The sequence below is a fragment of the Ruditapes philippinarum genome, unplaced genomic scaffold, assembly GCF_026571515.1.
Source record: "Ruditapes philippinarum isolate M1 unplaced genomic scaffold, ASM2657151v2 ctg1504_1_1_1_1, whole genome shotgun sequence".
Classification (NCBI taxonomy): Eukaryota; Metazoa; Mollusca; class Bivalvia; order Venerida; family Veneridae; genus Ruditapes; species Ruditapes philippinarum.
In genome coordinates, this window is record NW_026852316.1 from 244,206 (window position 1) to 261,136 (window position 16,931).

Below are 16,931 nucleotides of genomic sequence, written 5' to 3' on the forward strand. Positions count from 1 at the left end.
CAAAGTAATGGGCCGGATACGATTTTGCTGCAAGGTCATGCTGTGGCCTTGACCTTCAAGGTAGCGACCCAAATGTTGCGCGCGACACATTGTCTCAATATGATGATCATCTCTGTGAAATAGTTTTAAAATCCGACTTCAAATAACAAAGTTATTGGCTGGACACGATTTTGCTTCAAGGTCATGCTGTGACCTTGACCTTCAAGGTGGTGACCCAAATATTGCGCGCGACACGTCGTCTCAATATGGTTATCATTTCTGTGAAATAGTTTTAAAATTCGACTTCAAGTTATGGGCCAAACACAAATTCGGGACGTACGTAGGAACGGACTGACGGACAACCCGATGACTATAATTATGCTCCCCCGAAATTTTTCAGGGAGCATAATAAAAGAGGCCTAACTCAGAAATATTTCTATCAGAATTATGTCCCTTGTCCAACAACTGCACCTTGTCATAATGAGCAAGTATCCCAAGTTCCATGTTGATAACTTTTAAAATGTTTTGAACTATGGACAAGTTTAAAATTCTGCATGACAGCAGTGATGACAGTGTTCATAATAGCCCGACTTTTTACATAACAGACAAACTAAAAGAGCATTTCAATCTTTAATAACAGGATAAAAATGGCATGAAGTACAGCAGATATTACTATCAAAACAGATGCTTAACTTATTTTCCAAAAGTGAATGCCAACTTCCTTACATGAATCATTTGAAAATGACAACCTAACACAACACACATGATTCCTGTCTTTCAAATAAATGTGCCAATAAAAGTAAAGAAGAGGCTTAACTAAATTACCTACATTGTGTTGGTGGACTGTAAAACCAAACAAAACAAGCAAACTTTAAATACTGATTGTGCCTGACTGATCAGTCCTGCTTTACATTCATAATGGTCTACTTCATTTAATTATTGCAGTCACCTGTGTAGAGATTGATAAGATTGCAGAGATAGGCCTACATGTCCGGTGAAAGAAGCTGCTGGCACTAAAACTGTTTAATTAATAACTAAAGGGAAAAGAGACTTTAATAAGGCTGTAACTAAGTAACATTGAATAGGCAATAGCTAAGGAGAATTACAAATTTCAAAAGGCTACAGCTAAATTCTCATTTTTGACCTACAGTTATAATAATCCAACCAATGAAACATATAAATTTTTGTTTTAATCAACTGTAATACTTTATCTGTACATGTATTAAACAAACGCGATAAAATAGGGCTTTACAACAGTCATATGATACTTCAAGTTTACTTAACACTATCTTTGGTACAAGGATGATCATATGATCTGTGATATGAGCTGATAACTTTTAAATTTGATATTGAAGTTAAAATTGTAAAGCAAGTTACGAACACATATAAAAAAAAATGGCTACTGCTTCTCCTTCTGATGAAGAGGACCATTGTAATGACTTTGACTCATCAACAAGAGAATCTGATGAAGTCAGATCAATGCACTGTGAAGACTGTGAAAAAGATTTAGGGACTATCATCACAGCCGATGGATTTTGTGTTCCGTGTTTAAAATTTTTGTGTTCAACATGTGTTCGATACCACAAAAAACATTTTTCTAAACACAAACTGCAGGGCAGCTCAATCATGCCACAAGATTTCTGTTTTGACAAATGTCCAAAGCATCCAAGAGAGATTCTTAAATTTTACTGCAACAACTGTGAACTGGAAATTTGCTCACAATGCAAAGCTGAGAAACACAGTGGAATTCAATGCCGTGAAGTTCTTCATATTCCTACAAGTGTACGCTCCGTCCAGATGACCAATGAACTAAGGGAGGTTACTCAGAATATGGACATTGCTTTTGATAAATTAGCTGTAAGAAGGGAAAATACTAAAAGAAATCTGACCAAAGTAAAAACAAATAGACATAAAGTTAATAAATCAATAGAATCACGCAAAAATGCATTAATAAATAAAACTCATGACAAATACACAGAATGCCTTCAACACATAGAAAGGGAACAATCTAAAGAAATTAAAGCCTATGAAGAACAAAGAGCTGAAATAATTGCCAGGTTAGATAAAGAAAAAGATGATCTACTTGACAGGCATCAGAAAGAAAACAATTCATTGAAAGAAAAGCTCCAGAATAACAAAATGGAAATACTGCAAAAAATTGATACTCGAGCACATGACTTGCACAAAGAACTGGAAAAGATAAAAGAAGATGATGATCATAAACTTGAACTTGTTTTATCAGATATTAATAAAGCTGAAGCTAAAGTTAAAGATATGAAAATGGCTATTGAAAAAAGCAAAAAAACTGGTGAAAAATGCAAACTTTTTGTTGCTGTGAAAAAAGTTAAATCAGAAATGAAAAGGTACCTATTAGAAGAAAAGAAACTCAAGGAAGGAAGCGAAATTGTCATCCATGAGTTTGAGATGGCAAATTATTATATACAGTTATTGTCTCCAGAAAAAAAAATCTATTTTGGTTACCTGAATATACCTGAAGCAAATGAATATTTTTTACAAGTAGACGAAATTCAATTAAATCCATGCAGCATAGACAATTCAGTTGGATATAAAATGTGTAAAACTGGAGATTATTTAGTAATTGTTGAAGAGAAGAAATTTGACTTAAAGCTGATGGACTTGAGAAAGAAAAATGTGAAAACTGCAATGCGTCTTTCTCACAAGCCCTATGATGTGACCAATGTAGATAAAAATGATCTTGCTACAACATTGACATCTGGTAAGAAAATCCAGGTTCTGACCATAACAAGGAATGGAGATCTTTCAGTGGTCAACAACATTCATATTGGCAAGGAATGTTACGGTATAGGCTACATGAAACCATATCTTATAGTGGCATGTCAACACACAGGGTTACTTCGAAATGGGGCCCACATTAAATCATTGATAAACTTTAAGAATCCTCTACATGTATTGGTAGACCAGAACAATTGTTCATTTTATATAACAGACAAAATCAACCCTAAAACAGAGACTATCAAGAAATTAAATTACTCATTAGAGATTGAAAATATCAGTGAAAAACTTTATTGTTCACCAAATAGTCATAGTAGTTTATTTGCGGACAATAAAGGGTTTGTCTATATATTTCAAAGTCAAGCTTATCTTGGTTTTTTCAAAGAGGGAGGAAAACTTTTTTCCAAATTTTACAAAGATTTGCAAAAAAAAGTAAGCAAAGACTCAGAAATATTAGCAGATGAACAAATTGTAGGTACTTTCTTTTGTAGAGAAGACAACATACTTTATATGGCACACACAAATGGCAAAATAAGTAAATGGAGCAGTTTATCTATACCAGGATCTGATTTTCCATTTTTTTTGTGACATTTTAAGGTAAAAAAAAAGGCCAATAGAAAAAAGATCAACAAGTAGTATAAAAACAAAATTTTGTTGTATTTCATAACCCTAGTTGATCTAATCAGTTTTGCCTTTTAAATCATGTGCCAAAATCATAACCTCTGAAAAATATGTTATACTTAAAATGAAATAAATGGTGTACAGTCATAATTGATTGTCATGGCCATACATGTGAAATATATTGTAATTCAAATCTTGATTAAATATTCTATGTTGTAAGAAATGATATAAGTAATAGGTTATTTTTTATTTTAAACATATTTATTTTAGCTTGATTGCAAGACAAGTTTTTGCAACTTATATTAATCATGTTCAGTTCAGTTTCCTGGAACTTACAAGTACTGGTGTTGTGTAAAGAAACATGGTTGTGACCCAATAGGGCTTGAACCAATGATCCCTCATTTGAGAGATAGACACTTTAACCACTAGACAAACACTCCCTAATAAATGGCAAAGCCTATTTTTAACTAAAATGTGTCCATAGGAAACTTATCCCCCCATTCCCCCACCCCCAACATCATTTGCCTTTAGCAGTGGCATATTTAAATAATGCAATAGCATTTCATCAAAGTACTGTAAGGTCTCATACTGATAAGTTATTTTTATGTGAAAATACACTGGCAGCCTATCATAATGCTTATGTCCTGGTCTTTGGTCTAAACAGGTTATAATGATCACCTTGAGATCGGATTATTGACAGGTAGAATTTTATCATTTATCCCAATCCAATCAATTGTAATCATTTGAAATAACATTAACAAGAGCTGTCTGAGGACAGCAATGCTCGACTATTCGATAGAGTTGTCACAAGGATGTTTTATTGAGTATAAAAAGGGTTATAAATATGTAAATAAGTAAATCAGAGTTCAGGGACCTGTGCCAATCATGTTAAAAAATTACAGTTAAAATTTATGTTAAGTTTCATTCCATTCCCTTCAGTAGTTAGGGATTACCAGCTGACAGCATACTTGACAATTAGAACAGTTATTAATATACGTAATGGCATTGGACTAATGGAAAGGACAGGGATTGAATACAGGTTTACCTTTTGACAGAGATATGTAAAACTTACATGTAAACATTAACCAAGAGACTAAGTAAAAAAGGGGGAGATAAATCAGTCTAAGTACATGACACAGATATGAGTGCTGTCCAGTGATCATTATTTATGACCACATATATACATATGAAGTTTCAAGTTTGTATCTTTAATAGTTGCAGAGATATGCAAAACTTGCATGTAAAACTTAATCAAGAAAAGGAGATTTTTTTAGTACAAAAGGGAGCATAATTCAGTCAAAATACATGGCAGAGTAATGGATCTTGAGATGTGACCTTCAATTATGACCCTAAGTACATGTGTAAAGTTTCAACGAAATATCTTTGATAGTTCTAAAGACCTTTAACCTTTAACCAAAATTTCAAAGGGGCATAATTCTGCAAATATTGCAGGCAGAGTTATGCAACTTTGCCAACTGATGTACATTGTTACTATTAAAAAGTATTGTAAATTTCAATTGAATATCTCAGGCAATAATTGAGATATTTGACTTTACAAAAAACTTTAACCAAAATTTCTAAGTTAAAATGGGGCATAATTCTGTAAATATTATAGGCAGAGTTATCCAACTTGTCAATCTAATGTACATTGTTACTATAAATAAGTATTGAAGTTTCAATTGAATATCTCAAGCAATAATTGAGATATTTGACTTTACAAAAAACATTAACCAACGCCAACGCGGACGCCGGGGCGACGGCAATAACTCTCCATATTCTTCCAATAGTCAAGCTAATAAACTAGAAATGTGTCCATAGGACACAGGTGCTCCCAGACTCCCCTGTTTTGTTAATTTTATGACTCTAGGTCAAATATTTTTTGTGCTACACATGCAACAAGTTGAAAACTAAACATTTTTTACTAAGTTAGGGGCAAGAATACTGAATAAATCCACAAGCAAACCCCAAGGTGCACAATTACACATGCTGACCAACATTCCTGTTAAGTTTCGTGTCTCTATGTTTAATACTTTTAGACCTACATACACCACAAATTGAAAATTGTTTGTTTGTTTGATTGGGTTTTACGTCACAATGACATAGTATAGGTCATTTGGCGACATTCCAGCTTTACTTTTGGAGGAAGACCTCTGGTGCCCTTCAGTGCATTATTTCAGGCATGAACGTCCACCTGAGAGGAACCACCAACGTTCCGTAAGTTAGCTGGATAGCTTCCTCACATGAAAGAATACAAAGTCCCTGTAGGGATTTGAACCCACCACGGTGAGGGGCAAGTGGTTTGAAGTCAACGACCTTAACCACTCGGCCACGGACGCCCCTTATTGAAAATTGAAAATTTTTATTAAGTCAAGGGCAATAACTCTGACAAAACAGAATAAATCCTTAAGTGAAACCCCAGGTGCAGAACTTCACATGCTGGTCAACATTCCTGTAAAGTTTCATGTTCCTAGGTCAAATACTTTTTGAGCTATGTGCAACACATTATGAAAATTTCAACTTTTTACTAAGTCAAGGGCAATAATTTTGACCAAACAGAATAAATCCACAAGCAAACCTTAGGCGCACAACTTAACATGCTAAGCAACATTTTTGTACAGTTTTATAACTCTACGTCAAATACTTTTTGACATATGTGCAAAACAAGTTGAAAATTGCAAATGTTTACAAAGTCAAGGGCAATAACTCTGATAAAAACACAATAAATCCACAAAAGTATTCTTGAGTGCATAACTTCACATGCTGAACAACATTCCTGAAACTTTCATGACCCTAGTTAAAATATTTTTTTAGCTATGTGTGACACAAGTTTAAACTTGCAAATATTTACGAAGTAAAGTGAAATAACTCTGACAAAACAGAATAAATCCACAAGCGAAATCCAAGGTGCACAACTACACAATCAGTCATGCTAAGCAACATTCCTGTAAAGTTTCAAGACTAGGTTAAATATACATTTTTGAGCTTGTGCGACAAAAGTTGCAAATTTTTACTAAGTCAAGGGCAAAAACTTTCACAAATAGAATAAATCCACAAGGGAAACCCCAGGTGCACAACTACACATACTGAGCAACATTCCTGTAAAGTTTCATGACTCTAGGTCAAATACTTTTTTGAGCTACATGCAACACAAGTTAAAAATTGCAAAACTTTTACTAAGTCAAGGGCAATAACTCTACAAATACTGAATAAATCCACATGCAAATATCCAAATAATTTTGTCAAAATGTATGTTAAGGTTATGGGCCTTGGTCAGTGATCTCCTGTTATGTCCTACAAAATAAGTTGGTGATGTTTCAATGAATTCCCTTCAGTAATTTCGGAGATACCAACCTGCACGCAAAAGTCTTAACCGAATGAGCCTGTGTGAGAACTGTAATAGCTCTCCCTATCTCTATTTCGAATAGTTCAGATAAAAATAATTTATCATTTTGTAAAATATTATTGATTATGTATTATGTAACGAAAATGATAAAAATTATCGCAAAAGAAAAAGGTCAGTGACATTATGCCCATCCATGGGTATATAGTAAGTGAACAGGTGAAAGTCAAAGTATTTTAAGTTTACATTTTGCCACAATTTATTTCAACTTCATAATTTGCTTTGTACAAACAATAAATAACTTGTGGCCCAAGAAATTCCTGTTAATAACCAAAGGGATTTACCTGTAACATTCAATTTATAAAAAGAAAGAGGCCAGACAGATTTATATTTATCCTAAACAATTTGCAATAACAACTGTTGGTTAAGCATCATTATAACAGTCAATCTTTTGAAATATATATAGTCAATTCAGCTCAACTTGATAACGGAAAAATGAGCATAATGTCACTTTAATTAATCAACTTCTGGGATGAGCCAACACTTTACTGAAAAGGGTACAGAAAATATTAACTTTTAGTCACTTTAATAAATCAACTTTAAACAAGATATTCACTCCTACCTAGACCTTGACACAGAATGAAAACATCATCATTATTACTAACCAGCACAGAAACAATATGCCAAGATGTATTCACCATGTTTAGTAATGACCATGAACTTTAAATCAATATCTATTTTTTTAAGGATATTTTTCAGTCCAATATTGACTTTTTCATGAATGAAAATAAATGATAACTAACCTTAAACTCAAACAACCTAAAAAAATATTATTTTTTACTGTAACTTCGTTATTACTTAAGGGATCAACTTCATACTCCTTATCATTAACCACAACTTATGTGACAAGGTTCTGAAAACTGAAAATATGGAAACATTATATTTATTTTTTAGGAACAAATCATCAAACAGGAACCACATTTTCTATTCCTAAACCATCCTGTAACTCACTTTTATATCATAAAAATAATGTTCAAATGAAGATTTATCACTATTTATTTATGCACTATTTCTCATTGTTTTAATTCTAAGAGAGGGAATAATTTCACCTTAACTAGTTGATTGATTAAATTTGTTTAAATTTCACCAGTTATAAAACATGTTGTTCTTCCTCAATCCTATCTCTATCAAGTTACAATGTATATAAAAAAAAGAGATAATTTTTAATGATTTTTAAAAAATGCCTGATATCTGATATCTAACTATTATCTATTACACATTGCTGATTAAATGTATACTGAACTGTACACATTAACACTGTATTTCACACTGATAACTTTGATTTAATATTTAATACCTACAATGTAATATATTGTGATGAGAAAATGGCTGAGACAGCCCCTGCAAATTGTAGGGGACAAAAGACAGAAGATGACGATAGTATCATGTCAGAAGAGATTATAGAAATGTATTGTGAGGATTGTGAAAAGGAACTAGGGACTATCATTGCAGCAGACGGATTTTGTGAAAAATGTTTCGAGTACTTGTGTTCAACGTGTATCAGGTACCACAAGAAACATCTGCCACACCATACACTGCAAGACAGGGCAAACATGCCACAGGATTTCTGCTTTGATAAGTGTAAGAAACATCCGTCGGAGATTACGAAGTTTTTTTGCAAACAATGTGAAGAGGAGGCTTGTACCCTATGTAAAAGCGAAAACCACAAAACCTGTCCTGAAGTGAGCCATATTCCTACTTTGGTAAAATCTGAGCCCATGGTTGATGAAATCCAACATTTAAGTATGTGTATTGACAAAACTTTGGCAGAGTTAGAAGCAAAAAAGGTTCAGGCAACTTCTAGCTTTGTTAAAGTTCAATCAAACAGAAAGGAAGTTTGTGACGTAATTCAAAGCCACAAAGACCTTTTAAAGAGACGAGTTTGCCAAGAACATTACAAACTTTTATCATTCCAAAGTACAAGAGAGGAGAATGTAATCAAAGGACATGAACTAAAAAGAGCTAAAATCATTGCAGAATTAGATAAGGAAAAAGCAGGTCTTATAAAACAGCTGCAAGGCGAGAGAGAAAAATTGAAAACTGACCTTCAAATAAAATGTACAAAACTTACAGACCAAATTGATACAACCGCAAAAGATTTGCGAAAGAAGTCAGATGAAACAAGTGAGGCTGATGTGCACAACATTCGACTTGTCCTATCTGACATTGATAAAGCTGAGACTGAGGTTAAAGAAATGAAAATGTCTATAGACAACAAGAAGAGAACAGGACAAAAATGTGGACTTTTTGTTGCAATGAAACATGCCAAGTCTGATATGACAAAACTCAAATTGGAAGAAAAGAAAACAAACAGGGATACTGAAATCTGCCACTATATGTTTCAGGCAAAAATTGATGATATTGACCTAAGAATCACTAGAAATGATATTGAATTCGGACATCTTGTGGACAAATCTGCTGTTAAGAGGGCTCTAATGAATGAAGATATTCTGAACATAAAACGCAATAAGCGAGACAGCAGAACCTCTTGTATAACTGGACTGTGCAAAGTGTCAGACTGCCTAGTTGTTGCTTGTAATGACAGTAAGTGTTTGAAGCTAATAGATTTAAAACAAAAATATGAGAAATCTTCAATAAAACTGGAAACAGCCCCCTTCGATGTTACCGCTGTTGAAATCAACAAAGTCGCTGCAACCCTGACTGACGCTAGGAAGATCCTGTTTATGGATGTTACAAAAGGTGATAAACTCATACCAGTCAATGAGACAGATGTGGGTAAAAAGTGTTATGGGATTGATTACCTAAAGCCAAATCTGATTGTAGCATGTCAGGACCCGGGCAGTGTTGAAATCTTAAATGCAAATGGCGAGCATATCAAAACATTGGCTAGTTTCAATGCACCCCAGTACCTATCTGTAGATCAAATCAGTGGAATGCTGTACGTAGAGGACAAGGAAAACGAATCTACTGATCAGTCCAAGAAATGGGCCATCAAGAAAGTCAACAATTCTGGACAAGTCTTAAAGACTATCTACAGCCACAGTTCTAATGGTGTAGTTGTAGACAACAATGGTTCAGTCTATGTTTATCAAAAACCTCTCCTGTACAGGAGGAAAGAACCGTTACATCAACTTTCCAAAGATCTAGAAACTGTTCAATCTGTTGACAAAGAAAAACACATTTCTGGTGGAGGTATGTGTCTCCATTTCTGTCACAGGGAGTCTAAGCTTTATATTGGAACTACCTGGGGTAAAATAGAAGTGCTTCAAGTGACATAGATCATTCAGAATAGGATTGCTTCAAGTGACATAGATTATTCAGAATAGTAGTGCTTCAAGTGACATAGATCATTCAGAATAGTCATGCTTCAAGTGACATAGATCATTCAGAATAGTAGTGCTTCAAGTGACATAGATCATTCAAAATAGTAGTGCTTCAAGTGACATAGATCATTCAAAATAGTAGTGCTCCAAGTAACATAGATCATTCAAAATAGTAGTGCTTCAAGTGACATAGATCATTCAGAATAGTAGTGCTCCAAGTGACAGATCATTCAAAATAGTAGTGCTCCAAGTAACATAGATCATTCAAAATAGTAGTGCTTCAAGTGACATAGATCATTCAGAATAGTAGTGCTCCAAGTGACAGATCATTCAAAATAGTAGTGCTCCAAGTGACAGATCATTCAAAATAGTAGTGCTTCAAGTGACATAGATCATTCAAAATAGTAGTGCTTCAAGTGACATAGATCATTCAGAATAGTAGTGCTCCAAGTGACAGATCATTCAAAATAGTAGTGCTTCAAGTGACATAGATCATTCAAAATAGTAGTGCTTCAAGTGACATAGATCATTCAGAATAGTAGTGCTTCAAGTGACATAGATCATTCAAAATAGTAGTGCTTCAAGTGACATAGATCATTCAGAATAGTAGTGCTTCAAATGACATAGATCATTCAAAATTAGTCTTCTAATAAACAGTCAATTATTTAAATTTGTAAATACTGTTACATTGACACTATAAATGGTTATAATGTGACATAGAACATTCTAAATAACTTTTCTAATGAACATAATACTGAGATAAATATATTTATCAATATATAGCATGCAGACTACAAACAAAAAAATTGTTAAATTAAAATGTTGATTATGTTCAATATCAAATACATGTAGGATAAAAATGCACCTTTATGTAGCTATGAAATGTGTTAAAAACAATCACAATGACACTTCTTATGTCTTAAAATATTTTATTTTCTTTAGTGTGTATTTAATTTATTTTGATTTATATATTTTCTTCAAAGCTGATTCATTGTGTATATAATTTATTATCTGATAAACTATGGTGCTCTAAATCAATTTACAACTAGAAATGTGTCATCATGCCACGGATGCCCCCGCATGCAGCCAAAATTTCAGATGTTATTATATTTAGTTCCAAATTTGTTTGCACAAATTATTGTTTTCAATGTTAACACTAAAACTTTTCAATGTTAACACAAACCATTTTCATACAATGTTCAAGGCACTGAAATTATTCAGTCTTAACCTTTTGAAAATAGCATATTTCACATTAAAGTATGAGTGCTGAAACTGAAAGTTCAAAATTTTTCCAATATTCAAGAAAGATAAGTTTGTCCAAAATCATTGAACCACGACCAAATTCAAACTTCTGCTTATTCCTAAGATGTATCTATATTATTTTCAAAGTGAAAGGGACATAACTCTGCCAAAAAATCATCAAACCATGACCAAATTCCAACTTGACCTGCCCATTCCTTTGACATATCCATTTGAGTTGAATATGTAACACTGTTGGGTAGATAATGAACAGAAACTGTAAATTTCATATTATTTTCAAAGTAAAAGGGGCATTACTCTGCCAAAAATCATTGAACCATGACCAAATTCGAACTTGGCCTGGGCATTCCAAAAACATATCCACATGTTAAATTTGAGTTGAATGTGTAACACTGTTGGGTAGATAATGAACAGAAACTGAAAATTTCATATTATTTTCAAAGTAAAAGGGGAATCACTCTGCCAAAAATCATTAAACCATGATCAAATTCGAACTTGACCTGTCTTTTCTCATGACATATCCATATGTCAAATTTGAGTTGAATGTGTTGTACGATTGGGGAGATGATGAACGGAAACTGAAAATTTCATATTATTTTCAAAGTAAAAGGGGCATAACTCTGCCAAAAATCATCTAACCATGACCAAATTCAAACTTGACCTGTCTTTTCTCATGACATATCCATATGTCAAATTTGAGTTGAATGTGTTGTACCATTGGGGAGATGATGAACGGAAACTGAAAATTTCATATTATTTTCAAAGTAAAAGGGGCATAACTCTGCCAAAAATCATCGAACCATGACCAAATTCGAACTTGACCTGTATTTTTTCATGACATATCCATATGTCAAATTTGAGTTGAATATGTGCAACCATTACTAAGATAATGAACGGAAACTGATGATGACGGAATGACAGAATGACGGAAGGACGGAACAGGGTAACACTAAATGCCCCGGCCATTACATGGCGGGGGCATAATAAAATAATAAACAAATTATTCACTGTTAACTTTAACAAGCCAGAATTTGATCTTTACATGCCAAAATTTTACTTTGATAAGCAACAAGAACTGTCGGAGGACAGTAACGCTCGACTATTCGAAAATTTGTCACAAGGGTGTTTCATTGAGTATAATAATGCTTACCTATATGAATACATAAAATTGTCCGAAAAGGTACAAACTCTTCAAGTTTCAATACATTCCCTTCAGTATTTATGGAGATACAAGCTTACATGCAAAAACTTAACCAAGAATTCATGAGTCGAAAAAGGGGCATAATTATGCAAAGAAGCAAATCAGAGTTATGGGACTTGTACCAATCATCTTAGATAATCACAGAGACCAAGTGTGTGAAGTTTCAATCCATTCCCTTCAGTAGTTATGGGTTACCAGCTTACACGCAAAAACTTAACCAAGAATTTCTAAGTCGAAAAAGGGGCATAATTATGTAAAAAAGCAAATCAGAGTTATGAGACTTGTGCCAATCATCTTAGATAATCACAGAGAACAAGTGTGTGAAGTTTCAATCCATTCCCTTCAGTAGTTATGGAGATACCAGCTTACATGCAAAAACTTAACCAAGAATTTCTAAGTCGAACAAGGGGCATAATTATGAAAAAAAGCAAACCAGAGTTATGGGACTTGTGCCAATCATCTAAGATAATCACAGAGAACAAGTGTGTGAAGTTTCAATCCATTCCCTTCAGTAGTTATGGAGATACCAGCTTACATACAAAAACTTAACCAAGAATTTCTAAGTCGAAAAAGGGGCATAATTATAAAAAAAAAGCAAATCAGAGTTATGGGACTTGTGCCAATCATCTTAGATAATCACAGAGAACAAGTGTGTAAAGTTTCAATCCATTCCCTTCAGTAGTTATGGAGATACAAGCTTTCATACAAAAACTTAACCAAGAATTTCTAAGTCGAAAAAGGGGCATAATTATGAAAAAAAGCAAATCAGAGTTATGGGACTTATGCCAATCATCTTAGATAATCACAGAGAACAAGTGTATGAAGTTTCAATCCATTCCCTTCAGTAGTTATGGAGATACCAGCTTACACGCAAAAACTTAACCACAGGGACGCCGACGCCGACAAATGGGTGACTGCATTAGCTCGATTATTCTGCGAATAGTCGAGCTAAAAACCTTAATTCTGCATGTACAACTGTGCATGTACCTATTCCATGCCACAGAATGTCTCCATCTTTGTCTAAACTGAAAGTCTGAAACTGAAGTTTCACCTCTGATTTCACTGGTAAATAAAACTAGGCACAAATTATAAACCCGTAACTTGCTTAATTTCTTAAGAAGACTTTTCAAACTTACACTTTGAGAGCTCTCTATTATCAATTTTGGGGAAAGTCAAGATTTAGACTTGGTCAGCCAATAGAAAAGAGCCTAGCAAGCCAGGCAGGCCTTGTCAGCCAACAAAAAAGAGCCTGACAAGCCAGGCAGGCCTGGCTCTATACAGGTGGCAAAGGCTAATCATTTCCGGTCCTAGCATAGTAAATTAATCAATCGTAGTTAATTAATCAATTCCTGTGACAGCTTGGTAAGCTGCAGTATATATTAAATGACACTCATAGCTTCCACATCTGAGATCTGCACTCTCAGTGCCTGAAAGGGTGGAAGGACCCTCATTAAGCCTAGAATACATACATACATGCTTCCACACCTTGCTTGATGCTGACCTTTAAAATTCATCCACCAAGAAACGTTTATAATTACGCTTTATATCAAATTAAGAAATAATATATCCCAAATAGTGATTTTATCGCTAAAAAAAAATCACTGGAGTTCAGATGCAAGGAATTATATCATGAGGGCGTGATAAATAAAGTTATTTAAGTCTTACCTGATGATCTGGGGCTAGAAACTTCACAAGTCTTTTCACTAGTTTGACAACACAGTAAGGGTAGCCCGACACTTCACAAACGTCAATCAGTAACTTTGTATGCTGGTAGCATAAATCTGCAGACCCAAACCTGTTCATTCAAAAAATAAAGATATTACAAAATTGCTAGCAGTTTTGGTCCTTATGGTCTTTTTTTCTCTTACTTTTCTGATTCAATTTGTTTGACCTTAGAGCTAAAGATCTGGAGAAAGGGTGATCCCTTAGAAGCATTTATCACAACAAAATTACATGAAAGTTGCAGACTCAGTTTGAATTGAGCCTGTACTTGAGAGAAAGTACCAAAGAATCAGTATCATAGAAAATCAATGATTCACCAGACTACAGTATAATTATGTTGTACAACCGTACCTACAACAGAATGAAATTTTATACGATGTTTTAAAATCAGTATTTTATGCAACTCAAACATTAACAAATCTTGTTACAATATTTCATGTCATTCAAACATTAATGAATTTTGTCATTTTGATATCAACTCACTTATCTCATTATATGTACGTTTATTGAGCATATCAAAACACTACAGTGTCAAAATGAGCAAAACTATGACAACATTAGCAAAACTATGATAAAATGAGCAAAACTATGTCACATTGAGCAAAACTATGTCAAAATGAGTAAAGTTTAAATGACACATTGAGCAAAACTATGTCAAAATGAGTAAAACCAAGTCAAAATGAGCAAATCTATGTCAAAATGAGCAAAACTATGTTAAAATGAGCAAAACTTTGTCAAAATGAGTAAAGTTTAAATGACACATTGAGCAAAACTATGTCAAAATGAGTAAAACCAAGTCAAAATGAGCAAATCTATGTCAAAATGAGCAAAACTATGTAAAATGGGGGGGGGGGGGGAAACCATCAAGGTAAAAACATTCTGACCTTGATATGAAGCACCATACATCTTCTGTAAGACATGACACATACATGTTCACTGAGAACAAACTCTGGAGTAGACTTTCCTCCTGTAATACATACCAAAACAATTCATGTAAAAACATACAATCACTTACTATTCAAATCAGCAAATATTTTATAGAATATCCAACATACATATAGATTTGGGCTGGAATCCACAATAAACACCATACATTAATTATATCTGTCATATTTTCCAGTTCGGATCAGAATATCCAACAGGGCCACCGAAAGAAAGGATCTTCCAACCCAAACCGCAATCATACGTCAGATTTTTTTTTTCTTGCATATTCTACCATATTCCATTATATTTTAAACGCTACTTTAATGAAACAATTTTCCATGGAACTTTGTCATTACACCCGTAACAGCATATAAATTACAACTTCATTCATAACAATAAAATAACGTCATCCTAAGCGTGCTATTGTACAGCAAGCGACTCATCTGGCACACCCCCCATGTCAGATGAAATTTCCTACATGGGTAAGTAAACTTAACAGAATTACCAGTCTGATATTCAAGAAAAATTGATCTATGTTGAAGTCAACATTACTTCTAACTTGACACTATATCAGTTGACAAACACAACATGTAAGCTGTTGGCCGCCTTATTGGTTACCCTTTGATTTTGTATTAAACTCACAATGGAATGTTCTTAATTCAAAGCAAGACAGGCTTATTTTATACTGTATATCAGTGTATTGATTACATAACCCTTAAAATATCAGGGGAGGGCCAATCGCTAATGTTGTAAGAACTTGAGCCCAACCCTTTCGCTATTTGTTATTTCAAAATCAATTTGTTTCTCTGTATATTTACATGAATATATTAGCAATAAAATATGATTAAACTTGTTCAATTAAGAATACAATATCTTACCAGAACATTGAAATATTTTGCTGGCAAACTGCCAACAAGACCACAAACCTGGGTACATACATACTCATATAGGGGCACTTCTTTTGTTGTCCTCATTGTTAAAGACATACTGAATGCAACATAACCTGTAAGGGAAATTTTAAAACTATGGTAATCAATGGTTTATTCATATATGGCTGGTAAATAACATAATTTTTAATTTGTTACATTACTTTTGCTGTCAACAGCATTATTAAATTCTCATGCCCTAAAAATTGTGTAACTGGTAAACAATCTGTGAGGACGTGAACGTGAGTAAACTAGGCGTTGTGTACGGTTTGTTTCCTTTATCAACAATCAATGTTTACATACATAGGAAGTGACGTAACATTAATACCATAAAGATTCCGCGCAAAAGCCATGTTACGCAATGTCATGGCAAATATACAACACAATCTATCCTAGGCTTATGACCACCTCCAAATAAAGACCACTTTCAGAACTCTTGTGAGTTGTCAATAAAGATCACCCTTTTGTTTGTGTATTTTAAAATTTGTGCAAAATGTACCTGTTTAAAGAAGCTACCTGTAAAGAAATGCCATTACTTCAATGCATTCTTTTTGAAAGTATATCTAAAATAAAAGAAGTATTTTCTAAAACCATTCCTGTAAAAGAAAGTTTTGAAATCTGATTGGTCAGTTTTAAGAGACAGTGTGTACTATCAACCAATCAAAAGACACGTTACTCACAATGAGATGCTGCCAGGAAGATCTGGTCAAATATACTAGATGATGACTCATTATTATTTATATGTTTCATCCAGCATTGTAATACATCATCTGAAATATATTACAGGAAAATATTGTCATTTTCAAAGGTATAAAGCATAAAGACATTACTGAATTTTACATAATTAAAAAGTTATGTAA

General features: G+C 33.6%; 1 protein-coding gene across 1 annotated transcript in view; it reads right to left on the bottom strand.

The window, feature by feature from the left end:
- Nucleotides 1–16,931, bottom strand: part of LOC132756551 (FIGNL1-interacting regulator of recombination and mitosis-like) — a 74,423-nt gene that overhangs the window by 17,527 nt on the left and 39,965 nt on the right. Inside the window, exons 13-16 of the mRNA XM_060747649.1 lie at nt 16,752–16,841; nt 16,024–16,148; nt 15,106–15,188; nt 14,165–14,294 (exon numbers count right to left, since the gene is read on the bottom strand). Of these exons, the coding sequence (XP_060603632.1) occupies nt 14,165–14,294; nt 15,106–15,188; nt 16,024–16,148; nt 16,752–16,841 (428 nt within the window). The remainder of the gene's footprint in view (nt 1–14,164; nt 14,295–15,105; nt 15,189–16,023; nt 16,149–16,751; nt 16,842–16,931) is intronic.